Source organism: Aulonocara stuartgranti (assembly GCF_965226115.1).
Source record: "Aulonocara stuartgranti genome assembly, chromosome: 6".
NCBI lineage: Eukaryota > Metazoa > Chordata > Actinopteri > Cichliformes > Cichlidae > Aulonocara > Aulonocara stuartgranti.
The window spans coordinates 18,034,012-18,060,631 of NC_138944.1; the positions used below are offsets into that span (position 1 = coordinate 18,034,012).

The following is a 26,620-nucleotide window of genomic DNA, read 5'->3' on the forward strand; positions in this document are numbered from 1 at the left end:
CTGTAGCTAGTTTTGATGCAGGTGCAACATGTGGTTTTTCAGAATGGGGCCGTTAGCTTATTGTAACTGGTAGTTTAATGTAATAGCTCAGTCACAGAGTAAAAATAGATAGAACCTCCTTACAACAAATAAAAAAAATGCTTGCCTGGCGGTTGCATTTAAATTTTTATTTTTCCTCTGTCCAGAGGTCGAGGGTGTTACACTCTCAACATCTTTCCACACTTGATTGCAAAACGATTGCACAGATTGCTTCTCATAAGGGGACACAACCCTGTATGGATGGATGGATGAGACTGATGTGCATTTTGAATTTGTCATTTAATCTAGAAAAATTAAAAAATTAACGATTGCATCAAGTAATTAAATAAGAAATAAAACTAAGAAACTAAAACTGCTGTTTTGATCTTTTCAGCATTTTTATGCTTGTAACATAAATTGCAGATCTTTATTCTGAACTTGATCTGATGAGTCATACATATTTGTCTAAACATGTCCAAGGATTCTTCACATCTCTAAACAGTTAGTTGATTTTAAGCTTGCTAAAGTCCTGCTTAACAGTGCATTAAAAGGATATTTGATGCAGCTCACTGCTCTTTTCTCTGTGTGTTTTCTTTTCCCGAAACCCCCCACCGCAGTTCCAGAAGCCTAACGAATTCTCACCGCCGTTCCGGTTCGGCACGGTGCCCAATGGGAGCACAGAACGCAACATCCGCAACAACTACCGGGACATGCATGCCTACATGACGAGCTTCCACCAGAAGAATGTAGACGAAGCCCTGTACAGTCTGAAGACTGGGTGAGGAGCAGAGAGATAGCGGGCCTGATGTGGGACGCTAGGAGGGAGTTGAAAAGATTTCAGGAGGGAGAAGAGAGACTGTGTTATGGAGCCGTAAGGTCCTGTACTGATGCAATACACAGAAAAGATGATGAAGGAAAAAGGAGAGGGAGACAGAGGAAAAGAGAGCATTCTGGGTAATGTGGGTGGGCAGCGTATCTGCCTGCCACTGGCACCCAGAATAGCAGCGTAGCATGCGTTTGCTCTGAAAGCTAGGTAACATCTTTACTTCCTCTTCACTCTTTCTCTCTCCCTGTCTTCAAACGCTTTCACCCACCACGGCTGAAGAAAACAGAACAGGGACGAACCTGTGATGAAGGGCACAGAGGTCCTGGAGCCCTGAGGGGCCCTTGGTGGAGATTTGTCACCAATCTGAAGACCGTCATGTCATTGTATCTGTTAACCCAGGGTTAATATGGATAGAACACAATGCAGAGGTTTTACAGGAAACATGGCAGTTCACCACCCCAGACCCTGAAACACTTTGGTCTCATGGTCAGTTTAGTTACTGAGCTTGAAGATTCGTTCTCAACACTGGAAACAAAAGTGATATATTTTACTTCTTCACATCTGAATGGAATTGGTCATTTAAACAGCGAGGTTTATATTTGAACTCTATGACCGGTGTTTAGGTGTTATCTATCACATGATGACACCTAAACAATTTCCATGACAAGAGAACAACCTAAAATAGATTCCTTTCCTCATTACAGAAGAGTTAATGGCCTAAATTTCTCCTACCTGGTTTACTGTACTAATTTATATTTTATTTGTATTTTACTTGAATTGCCTCTGTGCTATTACTGCCTTAAAAAGATCACACAGTCTTGCCTTGTAGCACTTTATATGAGAGAAACTCAATTTCCTTGTAAATTTTCTCAGTGTTTTGCAATTTCTTATTAACTGTTACCTGAAAAAAAGAGAATTAATACCAATTAATCATAAACAAGCATAGCTTGGAGTTTGCAGTCAGTGCAGTGGATACCAGGTCAGGTCAACATGCAAAAATGTGCAGAGACAAACATATCATTAAAAATGACTTACCCGCCTTTTTTCTTTACTGCCTAATCACACCGTACTTTACAGGGAACCTCTCAGACCATTCAATGACACAGATGATTGTGATTCAGTGTCTTAAAATCTCCATTTGACATAATGAATCGGTGATTTGAACATTGTCACTATTTGTGGTGAAGGTGGCTTCACAGCTTTGACTTCCAGCTCATTTTTCTTCTGTCATCCTTCACAGCAAATTGGATGCCTTCATCTATGACGCTGCAGTGCTAAACTACATGGCTGGCAGAGATGAGGGGTGTAAGCTGGTCACCATCGGGAGCGGCAAAGTGTTTGCCTCCACCGGATACGGCATCGCCATCCAGAAAGACTCAGGGTGGAAACGGGCCGTGGATCTGGCTATTCTGATGCTATTTGGAGATGGTAAGGAGTGAAATGATGCAATACAGGAAATTAATAAATATTCTAGTGTCTCGTATCTCATATAACAATTATACAAGTTATGCAAGTCATCACAGTCTTAAAAGATTAGATAATTGTCATGTAAATTTAGTTTTTTAAAGATAATGATGTGTTTTTAGTGTCATAACTGCAGTGACTATTGCCTACTGCAGAGAGGGCTTGGGCAAGTAATGTTGTGATAGTGATATTACAGGCAAATTAAATAGACCATTACTTTTAAGAAACTTCTGCTGCAGCCTTAATTTGTACAATAATCATTCAGGTTGAAAATAACAAAGTGAAGTCATGCTCTCATCGGGGTAGTAAAACTGGAGTCATGGAAGGAGCAGTGACTCAGAAGGTGGCCGGTGCTCGCTATGGTGACAACCCAAGAGCCTGCTGATGAAACCCAGCAGTCAGCGAGGCTGTCGAGCTGCAGGATGAGGCCTCCAGAGCCAGGTTGGCTCATCGCAGGCCTTAATCAACAGCGCGGTACCAGCAGGCCTGAAAGGCTGCAGCTGCTGTGGCTGTAGAAATGAAAGTTTCAACGGGGGATGGTTTGGTTATTTGGTAGCTCGGGAGGTGTTTTTGCAAAAGCCCGCTTTGGCAAAGAAATTAAATATTGACCTTAACTGAACATTGCTAGGAGTAAAGCTGGACAAAGGTGGTCTTGAAATGCTGAACCCTGTAGATGTTGTTCGATTGTTGTGATCGTCTTATGTCTCCACATTGATTTCAGGAACAGGGCCTACGGAACGGCAGAGTGATTAGGTGGAAAAACCAAATTCAGCTCGAACACCTTAAATATATTTGATTTGTTCAGGCTCGGTCTGGAGCACATCAGTAAGGATGGTCCTATACATATATCAGTGACATGATTTGAATGTTTGTCTGCAGCAGTAATATATCGAAGGGGGTTTGATACGGCCATTAAAAATTCTATATTTCGATTTTGACTCTGTTTTGAGTCAAAATAAAAATATAGTAACTTTGCTTAAGTCAAAGTTTTCTTTTTACCTTTGTAATATTGAACACCCATAGATCATCCACTGTCTAAAATAAGCAGTTTTAGCACCTCTTCTCACTTTAAGCCTCCTTTACTATGATCGACTGCTCCTCGTGAACACAAGGTATGGACAGCAGGTGGGTGTGTTCATCTCAGGTGGGTATGGTTACCAGGTAGGTATCGTCTGGTGGGTATAGCCATCTTAAACAGAAAAATAGGAACAGGGATGTTTACTGTCATTCACAAAAATCCAAAATTAGAAAAAAAACTGGCCATATTTTATCACACACACACACACACACACACACACACACACACACACACACACACACACACACACACACAGATATATGTATAAATACAGTGGAGGTGGTGAAGGTTTTAAAAATGTATGTACTTTTCATTGTAGACTGAGCTTTAAAGTTTTTATATGTCTGTATCTATTAAACTGTACATCAGTCAAAAAATGGGAAGGACTTTACTTTCAAGTGGACCTATTATTCTTTTCTGACACACACACACACACACACACACACACACACACACACACACACACACACACACACACACACACACAGATATATGTATCTGTGTGTGTGATACGTGATATGTGCAGGGAGTTCTGGGGCTGAGTGCTTATAACCAGCACATTTATCTTTCTTTAAATTGGTGCTGCAGCTTCATCATATATTATGGTGGCACCATTACATCAATATGGTGTTATTTCAATATAAAGGAGGCAGAGTCCTGAATACAGGACTCAAAGGAGAGGAACTAGAAAATAATGGTGTTGACACCGTCTGTGAAATGTGATACTGTATGCATCACAGAGCAATGCTCTCAGTTTGCCGGTTCTGTTTTGTTTTAAGCTCCAGCTCCGTGTGTTTTGGGTGGTGACTGAAAGAAAGCAGCAGGATGTTTGATGTCATTCTAAAAGAGTGATGATGATGAGAGCACTGATCCACGAGAGGCTTAGTATTGAGCTGCCACCCTCTACATGATCAGAGTATTGGGCTAGCAAACAAGGTTTGGGTACACAGTGATGGTGCAAACTTTGCAACTCCTTTTGGACGAGGGTTGGCTACAAACTGCTGGCAGAGGTTCGTGCAGTGAGATAGGTGACAAATGAAACTATAGTGAACCTAGAATGAATTCAGCTCATCTGTATCACAGTCCCGTGAAAAACCAAGTACACTCCATTATTCAAAGCTTGTAGAACCACCTTTAGCAGCAATAACTTGAATTTTTTTTCTGTGATTTTGTCAGTCTCTCACATCTTTGTTGGGGGATTTTGCCCCAGTATTTTTTACACATTGCTTCAATTTATTGATTTTTGCACTCATTTTTTTATGCACAGCTCTTTTAAGGTCTGACCACGACCTTTGATGTGTGGATTTTGACTGGGCCATTGCAACAGCTTAGTTGTTTTCTTTTTCAGCTATTCTGTTATAGATTTGTTGGTCTGCTTGGGATCATTGTTCTGTTGCATGAACCAAGCTTTAGGGAGTTCATGGCTGACTGAATGACTGCAATGGGCCAAGGTCCTGTGGCTCAAATCATCACCCCGCCACCACCGTGCTTGACAGTTAGCATGAGGTGTTTTCGCTGATATGCTGTTTCGAGTTGTGGTGGTTTTCTCCAAACATAGACTGTGCATTCTGGCCAAAAATCACCTTGGTCTTGTCTTTCCAAAGAACATTATTCCAGACGTCTTGTGATTTGTTCAGATAAACTTTGCAAACTTAAGTTGTTTTGCCATGTTCATTTTTTTGAGAAAAGCAACCTATCCAAACAGGCCATACTGGTTTGGGCTTTTTCTAATTGTACTGTCATAACACGCTAACTAAGGCCTGTGGAGTCTGATTTGTATCTACAGAGTTTTTTTGCAGTTTCTCTGAGTCTGACTTTGGGGTGAATTGGAGTTGCTGGGATGTCCACTCCTCAGAAGATTGTGGCGTTGTATTAACATACACCTTAATGCTCCAGACCGGAAAACTGAAAACTTTTCTGCTTTTGTAGAAGTGTATACACTAGATGTCAATCATTTACTCAAGCCCGTAGCATCTGGCTGCTACTTACCCTCTGAATTCCTGAGGAAGCAGTAAGGGTATACTTAGTTTTTCCTAGGACTGCACTGAAACCTGGGAAAGCTCTTTTTTTCATGTGACTGTACATACTGTAAATCACCAATTGTCACCAACTTGTCAGTGGTGGTAGTTTCTCCACCCATGAAACGTGCAACTGCTGAATGTAGACTGTGTTATTTGTATAAATTAGTCCAGTCAGAAATGTTAACAAGGGAAAAGTTCGAGGGGTACTCCAGGGGGAACTAAAGCACCCCAGGAAAATAGTTTGATGTCCTTCGCATATTGGTAGCTGTGAAAGGGAAATGCAGTCTAATTAATTAATTTAAATGAAATGACCGACCCGGAAGAGTCTGTCTGATATTTGTGTGAAACAGAAAATAGAGTCTGACCTTTAAAGTTATATATTCAATACTGTTCAAAAGTCTCGAGCCATCCTGCGTTTCTTTATATTTTGTTTCCAGACTTTCTGGTAATTTTTTAAAAGAGGTCTCGAGGCTTTCAGGAGGACTTTCAAAGTGTTTCTTTGGATATCGACTGCTTTTTCACTAGTTTTCAGTCTAGTTCTTGTAGCTGATTATTTTCAGGGATTTTTTTCTTCTTTTTTTTTTAAACCACATAACTGTGACCTATGAATTATTCAAGCATAAAAAGACACCACACTCAAGGTATAAAGGTGATGTGTCAATACATAACAGACAACCTAGCAAAGATTCTGCTGAAGCCTAATCAGAAATGGTCTCTTCCTTAAGAAGCCAATCTTACCATGATACCATGCATCTGATTGGCAACAGTTTCAGTTTTCAGCATGACAATGATCCCAAACGCTCAGCCAGTGCAGTAAAATAGAACCTGAATAATAATGGATTGGATTTATATAGCGCTTTTCAAGGCACCCAAAGTGCTTTACAATGCCACTATTCATTCACTCTCACATTCACACACTGGTGGAGGCAAACTATGGTTGTAGCCACAGCTGCCCTGGGGCAGACTGACAGAAGCGAGGCTGCCATATCACGCCATCGGCCCCTCTGGCCAACACCAGTAGTGTCTTGCCCAAGGACACAACGACCAGGACAGAGAGCGCGGGGATCGAACCGGCAACCTTCCGGTTACAGATACGCCTCCCAACCCCCTGAGCCACGGTCGCCCCATGTTACACTTTCTATTCAACACTGAGTGTTTTGAATAGAAAAACACTCAGCATGACTCACCTATCAGTCATGGATTGTCTGTCCAGAGCCTTGACGGCAACACTGTTGAAGCAGTTTAGGATCATTTTGACTGAGAAGAGAACAAAAGGCAGCCAACATCCAAAGAAGAGCTTTGAATGTCTTTCAAGAAGCCTTCAAAAACATTTACTCAAGACTACTTAAAGAAACTACCAGAAAGCTTGTTCACAGAAGTTCACGATGTGTTGAAGAATAAAGGTGGTCATACCAAAAATTTACTTTTAAGTTTGTTAAAACTGTACAAATTCTGTTTTACTTATTATCTTTTCATCTGTGATGGCATGTTTCAGTAAACTTATTCCTCATTTTCCAAGCAAAATTTTAAAAAAATGAGGGGTGGCTCAAGACTTTTGCACAGTACCCTACTGTACTAAAAAAATAATAGTGAAACTACCGCCTTGGCCTACTACCGTTACATTTTGTACCTCAGGAAATAAAAGACACAACTGTTCCTGATGTGAATCTTTGCCTTCAGAGAATACACCTTCTCCACTTCGACTGATAGCATGTCCTCCACACTGCTCACCTCACTACCTGCCAGATCTTATACTCTACAGCACGCTGACACACACTCATACATACACAGACGTGGCCTTCCAGGTGCTATCACTTTCCATTGTGTCGTGCGAGATGGATAAAGAGGTCAGTACGGAGAGAACATTCACCTTGGATCAGATCGTTCGGAGTCAGATTGATCCAGACGTCGACACACACTGTTGGGAACTTCCCGAGTGGCGTACATTAAAGTGCTGGCTTGTGAAAGGATGTGATTGTGACATGTAGCTGTGTGGATGCTTGAGTGTTGTGACACATCTCCACGAATTTATCCAAATGGAAGTAAAATCTTGCCGTGTACACGAGGCCAGCACATCAAGCATTACCTCTCATTACCTCTTGCAGATTGTTTGGCTGTCAACACACATACAGGTTAAGAGATCAGACTCATCGATGTTTGCTCATTTCCGTTGCTTCCTGTTTGAGTCAAGTTGTATGCAGAGGGGAAGGGGTCAGTAGCGGCTTTGCAACAGGAAATAGTGGAACTGCATACAGAACAGCCAGGAATGATGCAGGATCAGGAGGAACAGGTAAAGGTGGAGGAGAGGGGTGGGGTGGGAACAATGAAAAATAAGAATAAGCAGAGTAATAGGAGAAGAATTTTAATCATAGATATTTCTTTCACATGATAAATTCTGCTCATTAATCTAATATATCATCAATTTGGTTCACATTCTACAAAAAAAGCGCAAGCTATGCAGATTTAATAGCAGTAAGTATTCAGTTTGGAGAGCTGTTGCAAACTGTTTAGATGAATCAGTCATGCTGGAGCTAAACATCTGTTTGGAAATTTAAAGGGAATCAATGAATTCCCATTTGTGCTTTGTAGTCACAAGTCAGTCTAAAAAGTAGGTTATTCTATCAAATATTTCTCAGGCAATCTCCCACCACTTTGATCATTTAAATTTCCTTTTTGAGGCCATTTATTTCCCAAATCTTTCTGCCCTAATGTGACGTGATGCTCATTCTATTGTTTCAGCTCTGTTGATGTGACAAAAGTAGTTCTTTAATCACCAAAAAAATCACCTTGCAACGGATTGCATTTCCCCAAGTTGAAAGGTTATACTCCTTGTTTTAGTCCATCCAATGACTATCTGTGTGTTACTCATCAGCATGAAAAAACTGTCAGCCCCCCACTTTAATACTACCACATAACACAGTGCTCTGTATCCCTCACTGAGGCTCATTTTGGTCTTAATGTACCAACCTACTGTTTGTCCCAGCAAGTCTAATACTTTTGTTTTATCAATGGAGTCTCAAACACGTGCACAGCTTTGCCGTCTTCATTGGCACTGTGTCTCTTACTCTCACCTCGACATATGGACATAGATGACATGCATATTTTGTTTTTTTTAACATGCAGGGTTAATATTTTATCCTAAGCAACAATTTTTCCCTAAACCAAAGTAGTTTTTCGTCAATACACCCAAACAAAAATTAAATGAACACAAAAGTTGAAAAATGTAACTAAAAACAGAATGCATCGATTTGCAAATATTCTAAACCCATGTTTTATTCACAGTAAAATGCAGAAAACATGACATTTTGAAAGTGAGACATTTTTATTTCATAAAACAAATATTAGCTCATTTTGAATTTGGCAGTAAACGTTGGGTAACAAAAGGCTGGAAAATTAAGTGGTACTAAAAAGAAACAGCTGGAGGAACATTTTGTAACTAATTAGGTGAACTTTCAACAAGTCAGTAAAATGATTGGACCATCGAGCGGCAGATGGCCGCCCATCCCTGAGCTTCATTCTTCTGGAGGTTTCTTCCTGTTAAAAAGCATATTTCCTTTCTACTGTCACGCAAGTGATTACACATGGGCTACATGCAGTGTTGGGGAGTAACGGAATACATGTACCGCCGTTACGTATTTAAAATACAAAATATGAGTAACTGTATTCCGTTACAGTTACCGTTTAAAAAGGTGGTATTCAGAATACAGTTACAAAAAGGGGAGTGGAAAGGTTGGAGTTGTCATCGAGGAAAAACGGGAGCTGGAAGCATGTAAATATAATAATAACCACTTCAGCCAAGAAGAGTGCCTGACGAGCCCAGTTGTAAGTAAGCTATTAAGACTCGACTGTACACCGTGTTCGTGTTTTCCTCCGAAAACAATAAGTTCCGTTGGAGCAGTCTTTCAATGTCTCTCTCTGTCTCTCGCAAGAAAAGTTGACCCACACAACAAAGTAAAGCTATTTTTCGGCTACGAGCCGACAGCGACCCCGCCGTATTAGTCAGAGGTCCCTTTACTACAGCTCGGAGTCGCGGACCTTCAGTAATAGTAATAAATCACACAGCAATAGTACATTCACGTTGTTGTAAAAAGCATGATAATATATTAAGTAATCCAAAGTATTCAGAATACGTTACTGTCATTGAGTAACGTAACGGAATACGTTACAGAATACATTTTGGGGCATGTATTCTGTATTCTGTAATGGAATACATTTTAAAAGTAACCTTCCCAACACTGGCTACATGTGATTGTTAGGGTTTTCTCTGTATTATTGTAGGGTCTTTACCTTACAGCATAAAGTTGTATTGTTGTGATTTGGTGCCATATTAATAAAACTGAATTGAACTGAACTATAAAGAGAGCATGTTTGACAGGCAGAGTTTCTCAGAGGCAAAGATGGACAGAGATTCCCCAATCTGCAAACAAAACTGTGTCTGCAAGCTGTGGAACTTCATCCTAATTATAGAATATTGTTCTGCAATGTAAAATTGCAAAACTGAAGTTCTAATCATGTATATTACATAGTATCAGCAAAACATCCAGAGAATCTGGAGAAATCTCTGTGCGCAAGGGACAAGTCCATAAATCAAAACTGTTTGTAATCTTTGGCTGCTCGGGCAGGACTGCATGATTCTGTCATAGAAATCACTGCACGGACTCAGAAACACTTCCAGAAATCAGTGTCTGTGAGACGACTGCGTCATCTAAAAATGTATGTTGCAAAAACGTAGTCATAAATGAAAATGATCCAGAAACACCGCCGTCTTCTTTTGACCTAACCTCTTTGAAAATGTAATAAGACTAAGTGGAAAATGTCAATTTTGAATTTAAGATTCTTTTCGTAAAACATGAATTCTGCATTCTCCAGACCAAAGAGAAGAGGCTCCATCTGGCTTGTAATCAGAGCTCAGTTCAAAAGCCTGAATCTGGTGTTAGAGCATTCTCATTCCCAACGTGTCACATACCGACGATTTGTAACGGCCCGAGGCATTGCATAGTAACGTGAAAGGTACCCTTCCACATCCTTTTGAGACGATCCGGATTCTCAATTGAATCTAACAGATTACCACTTGTGGCGGTAACACATCTCCGTTTCCAGAGCAGAGGCTCCAGCCCTCCATTCCAGGCCTAACTATAACCTTAATCCTTAACCAAAACCTTAACCCTATCAGATCGTGTTTTCCAAAGTGATTCCAAACAGCTCTCATGCCTCCGAGCGCATAACATACTGACGATTTGTCACATAGTGTTGGGATGTTATGTGTTGGGATGGGAACATGTTTGTTAGAGTCTAATGAACTGGAAAGGCACCATTGATGCTGAAAGGTATATATAGGTTTAATTAAGAGCAACATTATTATGCAGATAATAATGGACTCAACTCGTGATGTTGCTGCCATCAAATTCAAAATGACCTTATTTTGTTCTTACATTTTCTTTGTTTAAACATTTGATATGTTTTCCAAAGTGCAAAACACAAAACTCCTAAACGATCTACAATGTAATCTGCGTGTGTTGAAAATACCAGCAATAATTTTAAAAAATGTGCATATGATACAAGCGTAAATAATCCAGAACCACCGAGCACTGGTTTGAACAAAGTCACTGTGCTCTGCTGCTTCGTGATATTTTCTATGTAAACTCAGCAGTGGGTACACAATGTTTGTTCATACTTGTTTATCCATGTCTTTTTATTTATTTCGTTTTTACTATTTGCCTCATTAGGAAGAATAGTGGAGTCAAAAAGTTCTTATTGGACTTTATTGGTGTTAATTTGTTAGTATTGTTCACTGTAAATTGACAAACACTGCAATAAATGCACAGCAATCGTAATTGTGTGGGGAAAATCTGATATTGTGTCAACCACTTCTCCCTCGACCGCTCCAACCTCCTGATGCAGACTCTATTGTTCTATAAAACAGGGCCATTATCTCGCTGTATTTAATCATCAGGACACTAGTGTTGAAGGACTTGTGTGTACTTCTGTGACACCCATCAAATCTGGTAGAAAAGCAGAATTTGACCCCTCTGGATACAAACACAGTGCACATGACCACACCTATGTGTGCAAACACTCACACACACAATAGTTTTATGTAAGCAGCAGGAAAATACCTTATACACACCATAAGCTCATACACAGATCTAACAAATCTCTCTGGACGTGTCCTCCCCCTTTAGTAATCTCCCCGGGGATGCGGAACTGGCGACGACACAGTTTTTAGACGGAAACCCTTCTCACATGACCATGCACACTTCCTCTCCTAGGACTGCTGAGTCCCAGCAGGCAGTTGTATTTTTGGTCCCCCCCCCCACCAACACAACAAAGGGGTTAGCCTTGCATAAGCAGTCCTTAATGAGGAGGCTTGTCTGGGGGGCATTCAGTCAGAATAATAGAACGTGACATTTGTTGCATGTACATGAGACCTGAGCTGTTTTTGGCAACAATGGCCCATCTAGAAAAAACCAAACAAGTGCCGTCTTGTTTTGTACACATATTTATACATTTAGACACCTACAAACCCATCTGCATGTCACACTTGACCAGCGCTTTTGACCGGTGTGTATGTGTCTCCAGGTGAGATGGAGGAGTTGGAGGCCCTCTGGCTGACGGGCATCTGCCACAATGAGAAGAACGAGGTGATGAGCAGTCAGCTGGACGTGGACAACATGGCAGGGGTCTTCTACATGCTCGGGGCTGCCATGGTTCTGTCATTCATCACCTTCATCTGTGAACATTTGTTCTACTGGCAGCTGCGCTTCTGCTTCATGGGCGTGTGCTCTGGAAAGCCCGGATTCACCTTTTCCATTAGCAGAGTGAGTGTGCTCGTGTTTTATTTTAGGTCTGACCTCTGTCCTTCTGACAGAAAGATCACAGGAGTGGCTGTTTTAAAACCACTGGCTGTGGTTGAGGTGGATGGAGTCAGTCAGGGAGATGCGATGACTCACCTGAGCTACCTGCGGCTTCTTTTTTTTTTTTTTTTTTAGCTCAGGCTGTTGTTAACAACAAAAACAAATTCTAGTGATATAAAAAAAATACTCCAGATAGCTGCTAGAGCCCGTTATTATCTATTCAAACTCAATTTAATACTGCCAGTCATAGACAAAGAAGGTGTTTATCCTTTATCCAATTATGTGCATTTCAGTGTCACTTTTGTTAGTTAACATCTATTTCATATTTTATTTAGTGGAATTAATGCAACAAGAAAAAATCCTATTTTACTTTATTGGTGGATTACTTTAGAGATCATTGCAGGGCAGTAACATAACTGACCTCTGAAAGCACTGATATATGGGTTTACAACAGCTGCATCTTAAATAAATAACATAGGCAACAAATGTCCTTCCAGAAACTGATCTTACCCTCTGGCAGCCATCTTGGTAACACCTCTGGGGAACTTATTTGGCATTTAATTCGAGGTCTCTGTCACACTTAACAGGGAGAAAGCCATAACTTTAATTGTAATGGTTACCAGAACTGCATGTTCACATGAAATGGTGAAAAACAGCTTCAAAAGATAGCACTTAGACTACATATATGAGAAGTTATGCAACGTTACAGCATCCAGGAGCGACAACAGCAGCTCTTCCTAAAGAGCATGGAGCAAATGCTGTGCTAAATCACATGATCAGTACACTAAGACAAGAAATCTGAGTGAACTTGGGTGCATTTTTGTCTTTTCTATGATGACAAGTCAATATGTTGATGTTGAAGCTCTGCTGTTCACATGTCAGTGCAAAAACAGAAAAAAGAAGAAAGGACGCTTCATGGCCCTGATGTTCGATCCTGCAGGTGCTTCTCAGCAGGCCAGGTATAAGTACAAAAAAGAGAAACAAAGCCCAGGAAAACTTAAAAAAAAATAAAAAATTTCCAGCCTCTACAAATATGACCGTAAAGAAGTACTGAGACACTTTGTCATCAGCTAAACACCCGATAACGCCCATCAACTCTAACACAAATGGCTTATCCTGTATTTTTATCAGTTTTGTTACATCCTCCTCCCTTCACCTCCAACCGGTCACGGCAGATGACCGGCCCTCGTCGATGACAGCCTCGTTCTGCTCTAGGTTTCTTCCTGTTAAAAGGGAGTTTTTCCTTCCTGCTGTCACCTAAGTGCTTGCTCATAGGGGCATGAGCACAGGGAGTCATATGCTTGTTGGGGTTTTCTCTGTTTTCTCTGTATTATTGTAGGGTCTCTACCTTACAATATAAGGCACCTTGAGGCAATTATTGTTGTAATTTGGTGCTACATTAATAAAACTGAATTGAATGGAATTGATTGGTTCTTTGGAAATAACAAATTAACACAAAAAGTAGGCATTTCAGAGGCTTGACACAAACTGTTTGTTATCCATATCTGAAAAGCAAATGTGCTTCTGTCTGCTAGAAATACCTGCACTTGGAGCTGAGGTGAAAAGCGAGCCATCGTCAAGAAGCGAGACACAGAAATCATTAAGATTTGGACACATTTTCAGAGCCTCTCTCCTGGAAGTCATTCATTGTGCCGTGCTTGTTTGTAAGCAGAGGGAGTTAGCATGCTAAAAATGAAACCTGAGAGAAGCTGAAACCTTTTTTTTTTTACCTTGTCACCTCCTCCCCATGTAAATTGGGTCCATATAAATAGTCATTTGAAGTGTCAAGCATTTGCATAATGTTACCTTTTAAGAAGCAGGTTGCTGTTGTATGCAAATTGCCTTAGTTATTATTGCCCAGGAAAAAGGGACACTGCTGTTTATGGGTTTGGTCTTAAGGATGAAGGTGTTTCTAATTGTAAGGTAATCTGGTTTACACCTACTCAGAATGACCAGAAGGACAATAAAAGAGAGTGCAGGCCATAAGCGCTACTGAAGCACACTGTCTTCTGTGTTTTTGAAATGGTAGCAACCTCCATCTGTGTTAGATTTCTTTTTCTTTCTTTTTTTTTTACAAAGCGTGAGAAGAGCTTGTCACTTGTTGAATTAAATAAATTCTAGTTGCAGACAAATTTCAGAATTGTCTCCTACAACTCAAGAGCGGATTAGTCAAGCAGATGTATGGGCAGAAATCTGTGCCATCAGAAACTGAATTTGAATAAGTTCAATTTGAATTTGAATTGCTCAGATTGAATCTGAATTGTAACTTGAATAAATGCTTTTGAAAACTGAATTTGAATTAGTCTAATTTGAAATTGAATTTATGGTTTGAAAATGATCATCACTAAATTGAAATTGAATTTTATATTTTGAAAATGAATTGATTTGCTTTGAAACTGCATTTTATCCTTTAAAAATTCAGCTCTCGAATAATTTCAGTTTCACTTCTCACCATTCAGTTTCAGTTCTACAATTCAATTTCAGTTCCAAAATTCAGTTTTTTGGAACTTACATCCGGTTCCGGTTCAAGCGCAGATTAATAGAACTACGTTTTACTAGCGGACCGAAAGTGTCACCGACGGGCATCTACAGCGTCTTGAGCTGAATTAAGGCTTCAGAAGTCATTCGTCATGTCGAATGACCAGCGGATAAACTCTCAGGTTGGTAATAAATGTATTACATGTATAAGAACAAGCGTCATGTTAACAAATGATAGCCGTACAGTAACTGTTATGCTTATTGTAGCTGTTAGCTAAAAACGCTAATTTAGCGTAGTTTGCCCTGAATTCAGCTTTGACAAACAAATATGATCGACTGTTTCTAGTAGAATTCCAAAGTTGTCATCTTGTACCCTCTCAGAATGCTTGCAGAGACCCCTACAGTAGGGAAACATGCAAAACGGTGCCCAAACCTTTGTATTTTAGCTTTATTTATGCCTTACACAGCATCTCAACTCTTTAGCCAACTTAATAACTTTAGCTAAAGTGAATAGTTAGTCTAATTCATTAGTGCAGCATTACTGGATCACCTCTGTTTGAAGTGATATAATGTGATATACAACTATCACTGAAACAGCAAACTTTGTAAATAAGCAAACAACACTTCTCATTCTCTAAACGTTTGGCCACAGCTGTAGATTACACTATCAGTACTTGTTCACTCTTGACAATAATTACATTTCTAAATTTACTTTGTGCATTTACAGGTAAACAATATCTAATATTTTATCTAAATGACTGCTTTGTCTTTGAAAAGGGTGAAGAGCCTGAGGCCGGTGACAGTCCAGTTCTACTCTAAGTACATCCTTACAATGGCTCACAGGACAAGGCTACATTCCTGTCCTGCCAGAAGAGAAGACAAACTTCAGAGTCTTCATGCAGTTCAACCACACCTGTCATATTCCATATGACAGGGGTCTCAAACTCCAGTCCTCAAGGGTCAAAGTGTCATGCAACTTTTCCATGCCCTCGAGGACTGGAGTTTGAGACACCTGCCGTATGGTGTTCATGCTGTTTTCTACCCCACAGTTACAGCATGTCTGACTGCCTGTTCAGCATATGCAAAAATATATGAGTTTAAGCATGTGATGACTAAGGCCTTCCATTATGGTGTTTGTCATCACATGTCACAGACATCTGGATGATCATTTGGAATAAATAAAATACTAAAAACATGTTACTTCATCTTTTATCTTTATTATTATTATTATTGTTCTTATTTTACACTTTTCATTGTTAGGCATTAGGTTTATTTGTAGTAGTCCTTTCCAACGTCTTTCCCTCTTCCATGTTACTGTGTCAGCTTGTCAGCATCTATTTGGGTTTGGAAGTGGAACAGAAAGTAAAGAAATCCAAAGTGCCATTAAAACCAGCAGAGGTTCTTATATTTCAGAAGAAGGGATTAATTCAAAAGAAATGACCTCAATGCCATATTTTATTTAGGAACCCTAGAGAGCACTTTGCAAAATAACACATTCTTATAATTTCACCCTCAGATGAGCCAAGCTACGACTGTCAGGGAAGGTGATGTAGGTACAGAGCATATGAGAATGGTTAAGTTAATGTCTCTTGTCTATATGAAGGCACAAGAGGGATCAATGGCAAGGCGTAGAGATTCAGTATCTTCAGTCTTCAGTGGACACTCCATTTCTGGCACAAAACACCTGTAAAAGATGGTCGATTTAGGAGGTGACCCGACAACTTCAGCCTGTCAAACATAGTAATGGAGCAGTGTGTTTTTAAAAAGCAAAAATCTAATTAAGCATGCACTCAGTACCCTAAAAATTATTATGGTAGTTAAACACAGTGCTAGTCACATATCATATCTGCACTAATGAATTAGACTAACTATTCACTTTAGCTAAAGTTATGAAGTTAGCTAAAGAGTTGGGATGCTGTGTAAGGCATAAATAAAGCTAAAATACAAAGGTTTGGGCACCGTTTTGCATGTTTCCCTACTGTAGGGGTCTCTGCAAGCATTCTGAGAGGGTCCAAGATGACAACTTTGGAATTCTACTAGAAACAGTCGATCATATTTGTTTGTCAAAGCTGAATTCAGGGCAAACTACGCTAAATTAGCGTTTTTAGCTAACAGCTACAATAAGCATAACAGTTACTGTACGGCTATCTTTTGTTAACATGACGCTTGTTCTTATACATGTAATACATTTATTACCAACCTGAGAGTTTATCTGCTGGTCATTCGACATGACGAATGACTTCTGAAGCCTTAATTCAGCTCAAGACGCTGTAGATGCCCGTCGGTAACACTTTCGGTTCGCTAGTAAAACGTAGTTCTATTAATCTGCGCTTGAACCGGAACCGGATGTAAGTTCCAAAAAACTGAATTTTGGAACTGAAATTGAATTGTAGAACTGAAACTGAATGGTGAGAAGTGAAACTGAAATTATTCGAGAGCTGAATTTTTAAAGGATAAAATGCAGTTTCAAAGCAAATCAATTCATTTTCAAACCATAAATTCAATTTCAAATTAGACTAATTCAAATTCAGTTTTCAAAAGCATTTATTCAAGTTACAATTCAGATTCAATCTGAGCAATTCAAATTCAAATTGAACTTATTCAAATTCAGTTTCTGATGGCACAGATTTCTGCCCATACAGATGTCTGTCATACATTTCCATGCCTGTTTGAAGATTGTAGCTGCGAGAAATATTTCCAAATGGCAGGGCAGGTCACATAAAGCAAGAAGGTGACAAGTGATGGGACAGCAAGGGGCTAAGAAAATTCAGAGACAGATCAAAAGATAAGTTAGCAACAGTCATGATAAAAGAATAAAACTGGTAACAGGACAAAGGGTAGCAGAGAACAGACACAGTGGTGTGCCTAGAACCTGTGTTTCATTACCTTTCACTGCAGCTGTAGTAGCGATAGATGCAGACAGATAAAGACAGACAATCCCATCGGAGCGGCTGCTGCTCACCAAAGCACCCGGAAACGGAGATAAGGCAGACCCAAAGACAGAATGGAGGCATAAAGGAAAAGAGGGGGTGGGGGTGGTTGACGAATCGCATTCATGAAAGTGACTAAGAGGCCGACGGAAACAGTTTCTGACAAGTTGACGCCTTTGAGGAATACTGGCCTGCACACTGGCTGGTGGGTAGTGCGTCCTCGACCTTTCAGAGTTGGCTGTTGCCTAAACCACAGATTCCCCCAGCCCCCATTTAAATATGCTTGTTTGACTCCACTCGCAAAATCTTCCGCTCACATGAAAATGCTGCTTCTACTAACCAACCATAGCAAACACACACACACACACACTGATGGATGGTGACCTTATGAGTAAAATTTAGTCAGTGGTTATATCTTTTACCTGTGAGACAAAAGTGATTGATCCCTATTGTTTATAAAGAGAAACAAGTAAGTAGAAAGACAGCAAGGCGAGTGTCTGCTAAATTTAAATGACATTGATCAAACCTATTGACTCACTTGCTCCCCTTGTGATATCAATTAAGGCTCTGATCTGCTCTGTCTCTTCTCACTCAGTTCTCTGTGTCTGAGGTTGAGGGCTGAGCAGCAGCTGTGAGGGTCCTCGTCGTTCCCCAGAGAAAATTCATTTATGAACTCAGACCCTATTACTGTTTAATAGTGTGTAAACAAGAGGGTGGTCATAGAGAACATGGCAATGCATTAACCTCTCTGCCTCTGCCTGTTTCTGTTTGCCTCCCTCTCCCTCTCTCCCTCTCTCTGTCTGTCTCTGTGTCTGGTATCTGCCTCCGTCTCTCTTAACATTAAACCCTCCTCTGGTTCTTGACTCCTTACTCCTGCCACACATTTTGCTGTTATTGTGATCTCTCTTGGGAGTCATACCTTATCACACTCACTCTTTCTCCCTTCCATGGTCTCACCCTCTCTTTATCTCTCTCTACCTTCCCTTTTCTTCTCATTATCAATCTGCAGGGTATCTACAGCTGCATCCATGGAGTCCAAATCGAGGAAAACAAGTCCACCATAGACTCCCCCTCATCCACCATAAAGAAGAACATGAACAACACTCACTCGAACATCCTGCGGTTGCTCCGCACTGCCAAGGACATGACTGCCGTTCCGGGCGTTAACGGCTCTCCACACGCCGCCCTGGAATATAGCCACAGCGGCCGTGAGTCGGCTATATACGATATCCAGGAGCACCGGCGCAGCCTGGTGGGTCACCCTGTAGACTGCAAGTCTGCGCCACCCTACATGCCAGAGGACAACATGTTCAGTGACTACATCAGCGAGGTGGAGAGGACTTTTGGCAACTTGCCCCTGAAGGACAGCAACTTGTACCAGGACCATTACCGGCACCACCACCCGGCTCTGGGTATGTCCGGCCCCCCGCCAAATAGGCCGCGTAGCTTAGGCAGCGCTAGCTCGTTGGAGGGGGGCATGTTCGATTGCGACAGTTTGGGGGGAGGGGTAGCGCCTATCTTCACCACCCAGCCCCGCCCCTCCATGACTCACAGGAATACCAGTAAATTTGACCTGATCGCTGGCCACACCCCTGCGGATTCCAGCCAGGGTGGGTTCAAGGGCAGCAATGTGTACGGCAGGTTTTCTTTCAAAGGAGGTGCATCCAGCACGGGGCTCATCGGGGGGCATGACAGGTACTGTGGGGGTGGGGGAGGTTCAGGGGGTGACGATGGGAACATTCGCTCTGATGTGTCGGATATCTCCACGCACACCGTCACCTACGGCAACCTGGAAGGAAACGCCAAGCGGCGTAAGCAGTACAGGGACAGCCTGAAAAAGAGGCCAGCCTCTGCCAAGTGCAGACGGGAGCAGGACGAGATAGAGCTGAGCGGCTTCAGGAGGAGACCCCACCACCACACCGTCCACCACCACTTCCCCCACGGGCCCCAGGCACACCGCACGGTCTCACCACCCCTGGAGCGGAAGAGGGGAGGAGGAGGGGGTAATGCTTCACCTTACTTATTCCGCAGGGATAAAGAGAACCTGAGGGATTTCTATGCGGACCAGTTCCGCTCCAAGGAGGGCAAGGCCATGTGGGAGCAAGAGGGTGGAAGTGGTGTGGGCGGTGGTAGCGGTGGTGGTATCTGTAAAAGCTTAGTACCTGTGGAAGACTTCCTCAAAGGTAAAGAAAAGAAATCGGATGGGCTTTGTCCGGTGTCGGCAGGGCAGCAGGCCCACACCTGCTGGGAAAAGGGGGTGTCAGGGATAGGAGGGGGTGGCATAGCAGGGGGTGACTGGGAGTGTCGTAACTGCCACAGTGTGTGCCACCATAGTGGAGGAGGCAGTACTTGTCCAGTTAGTGGAGTTGGGGGGACCAGCAGTCGTCCCAGCTCCGCCACATCCAAACGCTGTGACTCCTGTAAGATTCAGCCGAGCAACCTTTATAACATTAGTGAGGATAACAACATGATGTTCACTGGAGTTAAGGGTAGCGTAGGACCCAGCCAAACACAAACTCAGGCACAGCGCAGGAAGCTAGGGCCGGGCGGGAGGGTGTTACGGAGGCAGCACTCATACGACACATTTGTGGACCTGCAGAGGGAGGGGGCAGGTCGCATGGGGATGGGTGGGGGCGTTGGGGGGCAGTTTCAACAGCCCCGGAGTGTGAGCTTGAAAGACAGAGATCGCTCCATGGAGGGCCCCAGCCCTTATGCTCACATGTTTGAGAGGTATTCAGGTGATAGAGAGTCTCCAATGTTTGGAGGGATAGGCGGGGATAGGGCCAAGGGAGGCTCCTCCTGCAGTTTGTTCCGTGGAGGCGAAGGTGGGTTGCATCGGCGGTCGGTGGGGGAAAGAGACCTGAGGGACAGAGATAGAGCTATGATGGGAGGTGGGGGCTGTGGTGGTGGTGGTGGTGGTGGTGGTAGCAGAGGGGCCGGGACTTACTCCTTGTCTAAATCTCTCTACCCAGATAAGGTGAACCAGAATCCCTTCATCCCAACCTTCGGCGACGACCAGTGTCTTTTACACGGTGCCAAACCGTACTACATCAAAAAGCCACAGACGCAGCAACAGCAGCAGCAGCAGCAACTTCTCAACAACAGCCGAGGAGGAGGGGACTTCCGCAGCTCCATGGGAGCAACTTCCTATTTGCCCGCATCCGCCACAGCTGGGGTGATGTCCAATGTGGCCCCCAGGTTCCCCCAAGAGCTGTGTCTGGGCGGGGTGGGAGGGCCCATGGGGAACCACCACGGGGGCAACAAACTACTGCCTGGGGGCAGGGACACGTTAGGTTTGGGGCAGGGACAGAGACCATTCAACGGTGCCAGCAATGGACACGTTTATGAAAAGCTCTCCAGCATTGAGTCAGACGTTTGAGAGCGAAGACAGTGGAAGAAAGAGAGAGGCGAGAGGGAGGAGTTGAAGTGGGCGAAGAAAATGAGGGGAAGAGGAAAAAGCAGAAACAGCACAGGCTGATGACCTCTCTGCGTGAAGAAAATGACAAGGCACAATTGTGTGTATGTGTGTGTGCGCGCGCGCGTGTGTGCTGTTCTCACTCCACTAAATGGAAAGAATTTGGACAATGCACACAGGCCACTGCCGGCTAAGCTGTGGTGAAGTCCGGCGGGAGACAAGTTTTTAATGAGAAGAGAGGATTCTGGTGCTGCTCCGATGCTCAGTGAAAGATCTAAAGGGAGGGAGGGAGGAATGGGAGGGAAGTAGTAGGGAAGGGGGGGTGAAATCAAATTTCCAGCCTCTGCTCTCGTCACATGCTCTTTGTCTTTCCCTCCCTCCTGCAGCTCCTCAACACCAAAACAAACGTTTTGTTTAGCAACGGAAATACAATCATGAATGAGAAATCAACACTTCTGCTGAAGTAACAGGGTACACTAACAATAACTGTATTGATAATGTTAATAATATTATTGAATATTATTCCAGTGTTTAATGATGATCGGTTTGGATTGTTTTTAAAGTTTATTTATTTGAATAGTTCATGTTACATATTTGTATGATGTTGATTCTTTCTTAGCTTACCAATTTACAGGAGTCTGATAGACCCGATGTCGGTACAGATCTTTTTTTCGTGGGGGGTGAGGGTGAGGGGGGGTTCCTGTAATTTGGACTCTTCTTTGCTATCAATTTTTCATGTTTTTTGTTTTGTTTTCTTTTACTTTTCTCACTTTTGATTGCTGTGAAGTGTACGTGAAAGGCATGATTTGCTGAGTACATCGTGTGTACTTGGAAAATTTGCAAAGGTCTTTTTTTTCTCAGCTGCAGAAACGACATCATCATACTGATTTGCCGTTTTGCTGTCATTTCTTTCTGCCTGGCAGTTCCAAATGGGTCTCACATTTTGAGCTGGATGTGCCTTAAAGGACTAATACTGATTCTCCATCTATCTTCTGTTGGAAAGACAGATTCACCTGCGAGTAATTAATCAATTGGTTTGAAAACTGAACATCCAAGTCACCATTTCCAATACGAGAGCAGAGTTCGAGGTGTTTAGCTGACTGTATAACACAATGCTAGACACGGAGGAAGCTTAAATTTGCACTTTGATCCCCGACCAATAAAAGAAAGCAGCGGCAGGATCGCACAGTTTAAATGCAGAATCGTCTTCTTGTATTAACGCCACAGTTAATCTAACCACAAGTAATTTTCCTTGAAATCATTTACCTCCACAAGCTTCATCACTCCTCCCCTCCTCATAACAGATGACCCAGAAGTCAACTATCCATTAATCATGTGTAAATCGTATTTAATGTCCTCTTGTTGCTGCCGTGGCGTTTCATTGGGTCTGGCTCAATTGGCCGTGACAGTTTTTCTGTTCAGGACAGGAACATAATGGACTTTCAGAGAGAGGCCTCTGTTTCTGGTATGAGCAGTTAATTTTTTTATGATTACTGTTACAAGCCTTGCCTGCCACATTAGATAGTCACATTTGAGGAATGGCAAGTGGGGTTTATCGCTGTATTGTGCAGGTGTCAACGACCACAGCGGGCTCGTGAATTTTTTTAAATACACAGTCCCACATAATTATCTCATAACTCAGAACAGTGCCACCGCAGTTTAAAAGACACTTTTCAGAGGATCTGTACATTTAAAAAAAAGTTTGCAGTCAGCTTAGCTGACCATAAAGATTGAAGATAACAAGGGGAAGTAGCTAACCTGGCTCTATCTTGGAATAATAAAATCCACATATCAGTGCCTCTAAGGCTCACTAATAACATGTTGTATCCTATTAGTTTAATTATCTCAAATTGACATAAATACTTTTTCAGAGAGCTTGTAAGCTGTTGCCATGCCAGAAACTTCCATTTTTAGCACATCCAGCCAAAGGTCCAATAACCTTCTGCCACGGAAAAGCATCCATCCACAATTCAAAAGAATCGCTACTCCTCCGAGAGTATTAGTTAGATTTCAGTGAAATGTGCACACAGTGATCCCCTAATCAATCATCCAGATAGTGCTCAAGGTCAGGGTCACATTTGTAGGGCTCATAAGCCTACTACATCATTGATGTTCTGGTTTATTAGCAAGACAGTGATTACTGTTTTATACTCCTGTTTTGAAGCCTTAATCCTAGTTTTATTGAACTCATCGTCTGTTTTTATTTCTTTCTGGGAGCAGAAGTGACTGTTAGCATGGTGAATCTATTCACTGGACATATAATTCATTGTAGGCATACTGCTCTTTACCTATAAGAGCTCAGTAACATAGAAATAAAATACCACATGGTTTGGACAGTTTGTTACAGCATGTGCTTTCTTTACTAATATTATTAAAATTGCTTCAAAAGCCACAAAAACTGTCAAAATGTCGGGTTTACTGAATTAGCTGAAGTTAACCCTAGCACACAGCTAGTAGCCTAGCTTAGACTAGCCCCTCCCCCTGTCATTCCAAACAGCAAATTATGTGTTGGCTAACTATAAGATTTTATTAAATTTAAATGGATGAGTTATACAAAAGAACCTCTTCCAATTTATAAAAGAAAAAATAAGCTATAAAGACCAAAAACTGTTATTTTTTTAATAAATTTATTTTTTATGTAAAGTCAGCCAACTTAATATGGAAGTCTATAGGGAATTGTTTACCTCGAAACGCCATTAAAGGAACTACAAATCAAATTCAGCTTCATTTTTCAGCCCTGGGCTTGCTGGTTGGTCTCCAGTTTATGCTAACCCAAGCTAATTGACTGTAGCTTCATAATATCAACCTTCTAATCTACATTAGCAACATGTCAGCTTTTTCCTCCAGGTTATTATCCTGCAGTGGACCTGGATATATAATAAATGTACCCCTCTGTGCTCTCGGTCATCCTTTCTACACTCATCATTAACAAATCCCTCAAATAAAACATAAAAAAGAAATCTCAGTATGTACTGTAGCCCTGATTTATCCCTCCACCCGGCCCTAATCTGTTTCACATGCTGAGATTTTTGATGAAGAAGAGAATTGGCCCTCAAGTTCAAGGTCCTGTGTGGATTGTGTCAACTGCAGACTTTTGTAAGGGGGGAAAACAGAGTAAAGAGATGTAGGCGCACTAAAATAAGGTGGGACGCTGTGTGAAAAACACCACCTTTATTATCGATTGACTTATTTTTATGTTGCTAAAAAAAAACCAGGCAGCTTCCAAATCCACATCAGACACTCAGATGATCTCTGCTCTGACTGAATATGAAGGTGAAAACTAAGTTGTGTATTTCCTAAGTTTCCTGCTCTCTCTGTCCTTTAAATTGTATTATTATTCATGAAAAGTATATTCTACTTAAAGTCACTGGTCCAGTTTGACTTGAAGTCATGTTACCAAACCAAATTTTGATATCTACAAAGCACAATCCTGTCTGAATGGATCTAATACTTAGTTTGTAGAACATCCCGGTCAATTTTTTAGAAGACTTTCCTTCCCTTGGTGGACAAGTCAGTATGTATGATACAAGGGTGATGATGAGGGGCGGGGGGTGTCCAGTGTTTGTAAGCACTTGCATGTATACACTTTTCTTTATTTCTGTTTTTTAACTTTCAATTTTAGCCCAAAAAATGTGTGTTCTTGAATGATATTTGGAATTTTATCACTTTCACTGGTACTGATGATCCATGTAGTACTATAGGTGTGTGTGTGTGTGTGTGTGTGTTTTTGTAAGAGAAGAGCGATCTAAAAGTCAAAATTTTTCAGTTTCACTCAAATGCCGAATCTGAGTAAAACTTTTCACTATGGTAAAGATAGAAGACACTTTTCTTTTCTTTTTTTTACTGTTAACCTTATATAACTTTCTTGATACTTTGTGGCTCAGTTCTTGCTTTACACACTCGCTGTCACTTAAAAAAAACTTTTTTTCCCTCTCATTTCAACGATTTTTTCCCTTTTGAATATAGCTCATTATTTCTGTTATTGTATGTGCCTGAAAACATACGCTTGATTACCTCTGTGTGTGCTCATATGGGAGACAGAGTGCGTCTGAGAGATATAGCTGTTTGTTGTACATGTACTATAAAGCTGTATGTAAATACTTTACCTCACGCTCATGGACTTTTGATAAAAACCTGTACAAAACAACAGCAGAGAGTACATCTATTTGGGATAAATCTTTCATTCTGAGATCCCCAATGCAGAACTGCTTTTTGTAATGACTTCAGGCCAGGATACGTGCAGTCATTTATTATCACACAGATAGTGCACACATTTAACGAGTGTTGCGTTTTGGGGTTTTTTTGTTGTTTTTTGACCAGTTAAGAAGGCTGTTTTTTTTTTCTCGCGAGGGGAGATCGTAAACCACCGCCAATAATTGCTACCCAGAAAGCACAATAGATTATCTATTGCATTTTTACAGAGGTGTGGTCTCTTTTTTTGTCCCTCTTTAGCTAAATCTTCTGTTATGTTGTGTTTGGTCACAGAGGAGATCGAACAAATCTATTCCCGAGCTGTACAGATTGTGAAAAATGTACATATGTCAAAAAAATCTAGTTCATCCTTGCATTTTTTTTGTATGGAGAGAAATTACTTGTGTGCAGAGAGTATTTCAAATTTGATTGAATATTTAGTAATATTGAAAAATGAGATTAAACACAGTCAATGTGAAAATAAGTGCTGAGAAATATTATTCTTCTGTCTCTTTGGAATAAAAGTGTTAAGTATTAATAAAAAATAAGAAATTTCAGCTGGTTGGTCTTTTCTTTTTCTCCTGCAGTTTATGTGCATGTCTGTAGGTTGACCGTGATGTCACATGAAGGGATAACATTGCTGTGTCCATGTGCGGTCCTGTGACATTATGGCTGCTGCAGAATGCCATCTTTTTTGCTCTTTCATTGCATCTTTTGCTTGTCATTCTCTGTTTTCCAGTGGGAAGAAAAAAACCACAAAGAGGCATGTGAGAGGCAGAGGAGATAAGGAGAACAAAAAATAATGGGAGATATATTGAGGGAAAGGAGAAGTGATGCAAACTGAACCGAGCAGCAGAGATCAAAGCCCCCAAAAACCTCTCTCTCCCCCTCCCCTTACTCTTCAGACTCTCTCTTTACTCTTGTCCAGCAACAGGAGTTATTTAAAGAAACCAGCCGGTTTGAAAATGTACCGATGCCTTGCCTACAGATTTGGAGGGAAGGTTTTTTTTAACAGCTGCAGTCCTGGATGGTTGAACAGAACAAGGTGAGGCATAGGTAGAAATAACCTTTTCATAAGTTAATCAGCTTCTGAAAAAAAAAAAGGAAAAACATCAGCCTTTTTTTTTTTTTGCTTACTTCTTCGATCCCTCCATCAACCCAACAACCCCAGGATGCATTGCAACACATGTAACTACTTCTTGACAATTAACTGTTACCTAGCAACTGGCTCTTTTTGCTGAGATGGGGAGGGGTGTAGAAAGAGAGACGGGGGAGGGGAGATTTATACAGTATTCCCACGGCATCTTAACTGGATTGGATGCAACAATGCATTGACAATACAGTA

General features: G+C 41.5%; 1 protein-coding gene across 3 annotated transcripts in view; it reads left to right on the top strand.

Annotated features, from left to right (window-relative positions):
* Window positions 1–25,794, top strand: part of grin2bb (glutamate receptor, ionotropic, N-methyl D-aspartate 2B-b) — a 147,937-nt gene extending 122,143 nt beyond the window's left edge. For all 3 annotated transcript variants that reach the window (XM_082536749.1, XM_082536751.1, XM_082536750.1), the window contains exons 12-15: window positions 636–796; window positions 2,085–2,272; window positions 11,987–12,225; window positions 18,679–25,794. In XM_082536749.1, the coding sequence (XP_082392875.1) occupies window positions 636–796; window positions 2,085–2,272; window positions 11,987–12,225; window positions 18,679–21,048 (2,958 nt within the window). In that variant the 3' untranslated portion in view covers window positions 21,049–25,794. The remainder of the gene's footprint in view (window positions 1–635; window positions 797–2,084; window positions 2,273–11,986; window positions 12,226–18,678) is intronic.
* The last annotated feature ends 826 nt before the right edge of the window (window positions 25,795–26,620 follow it).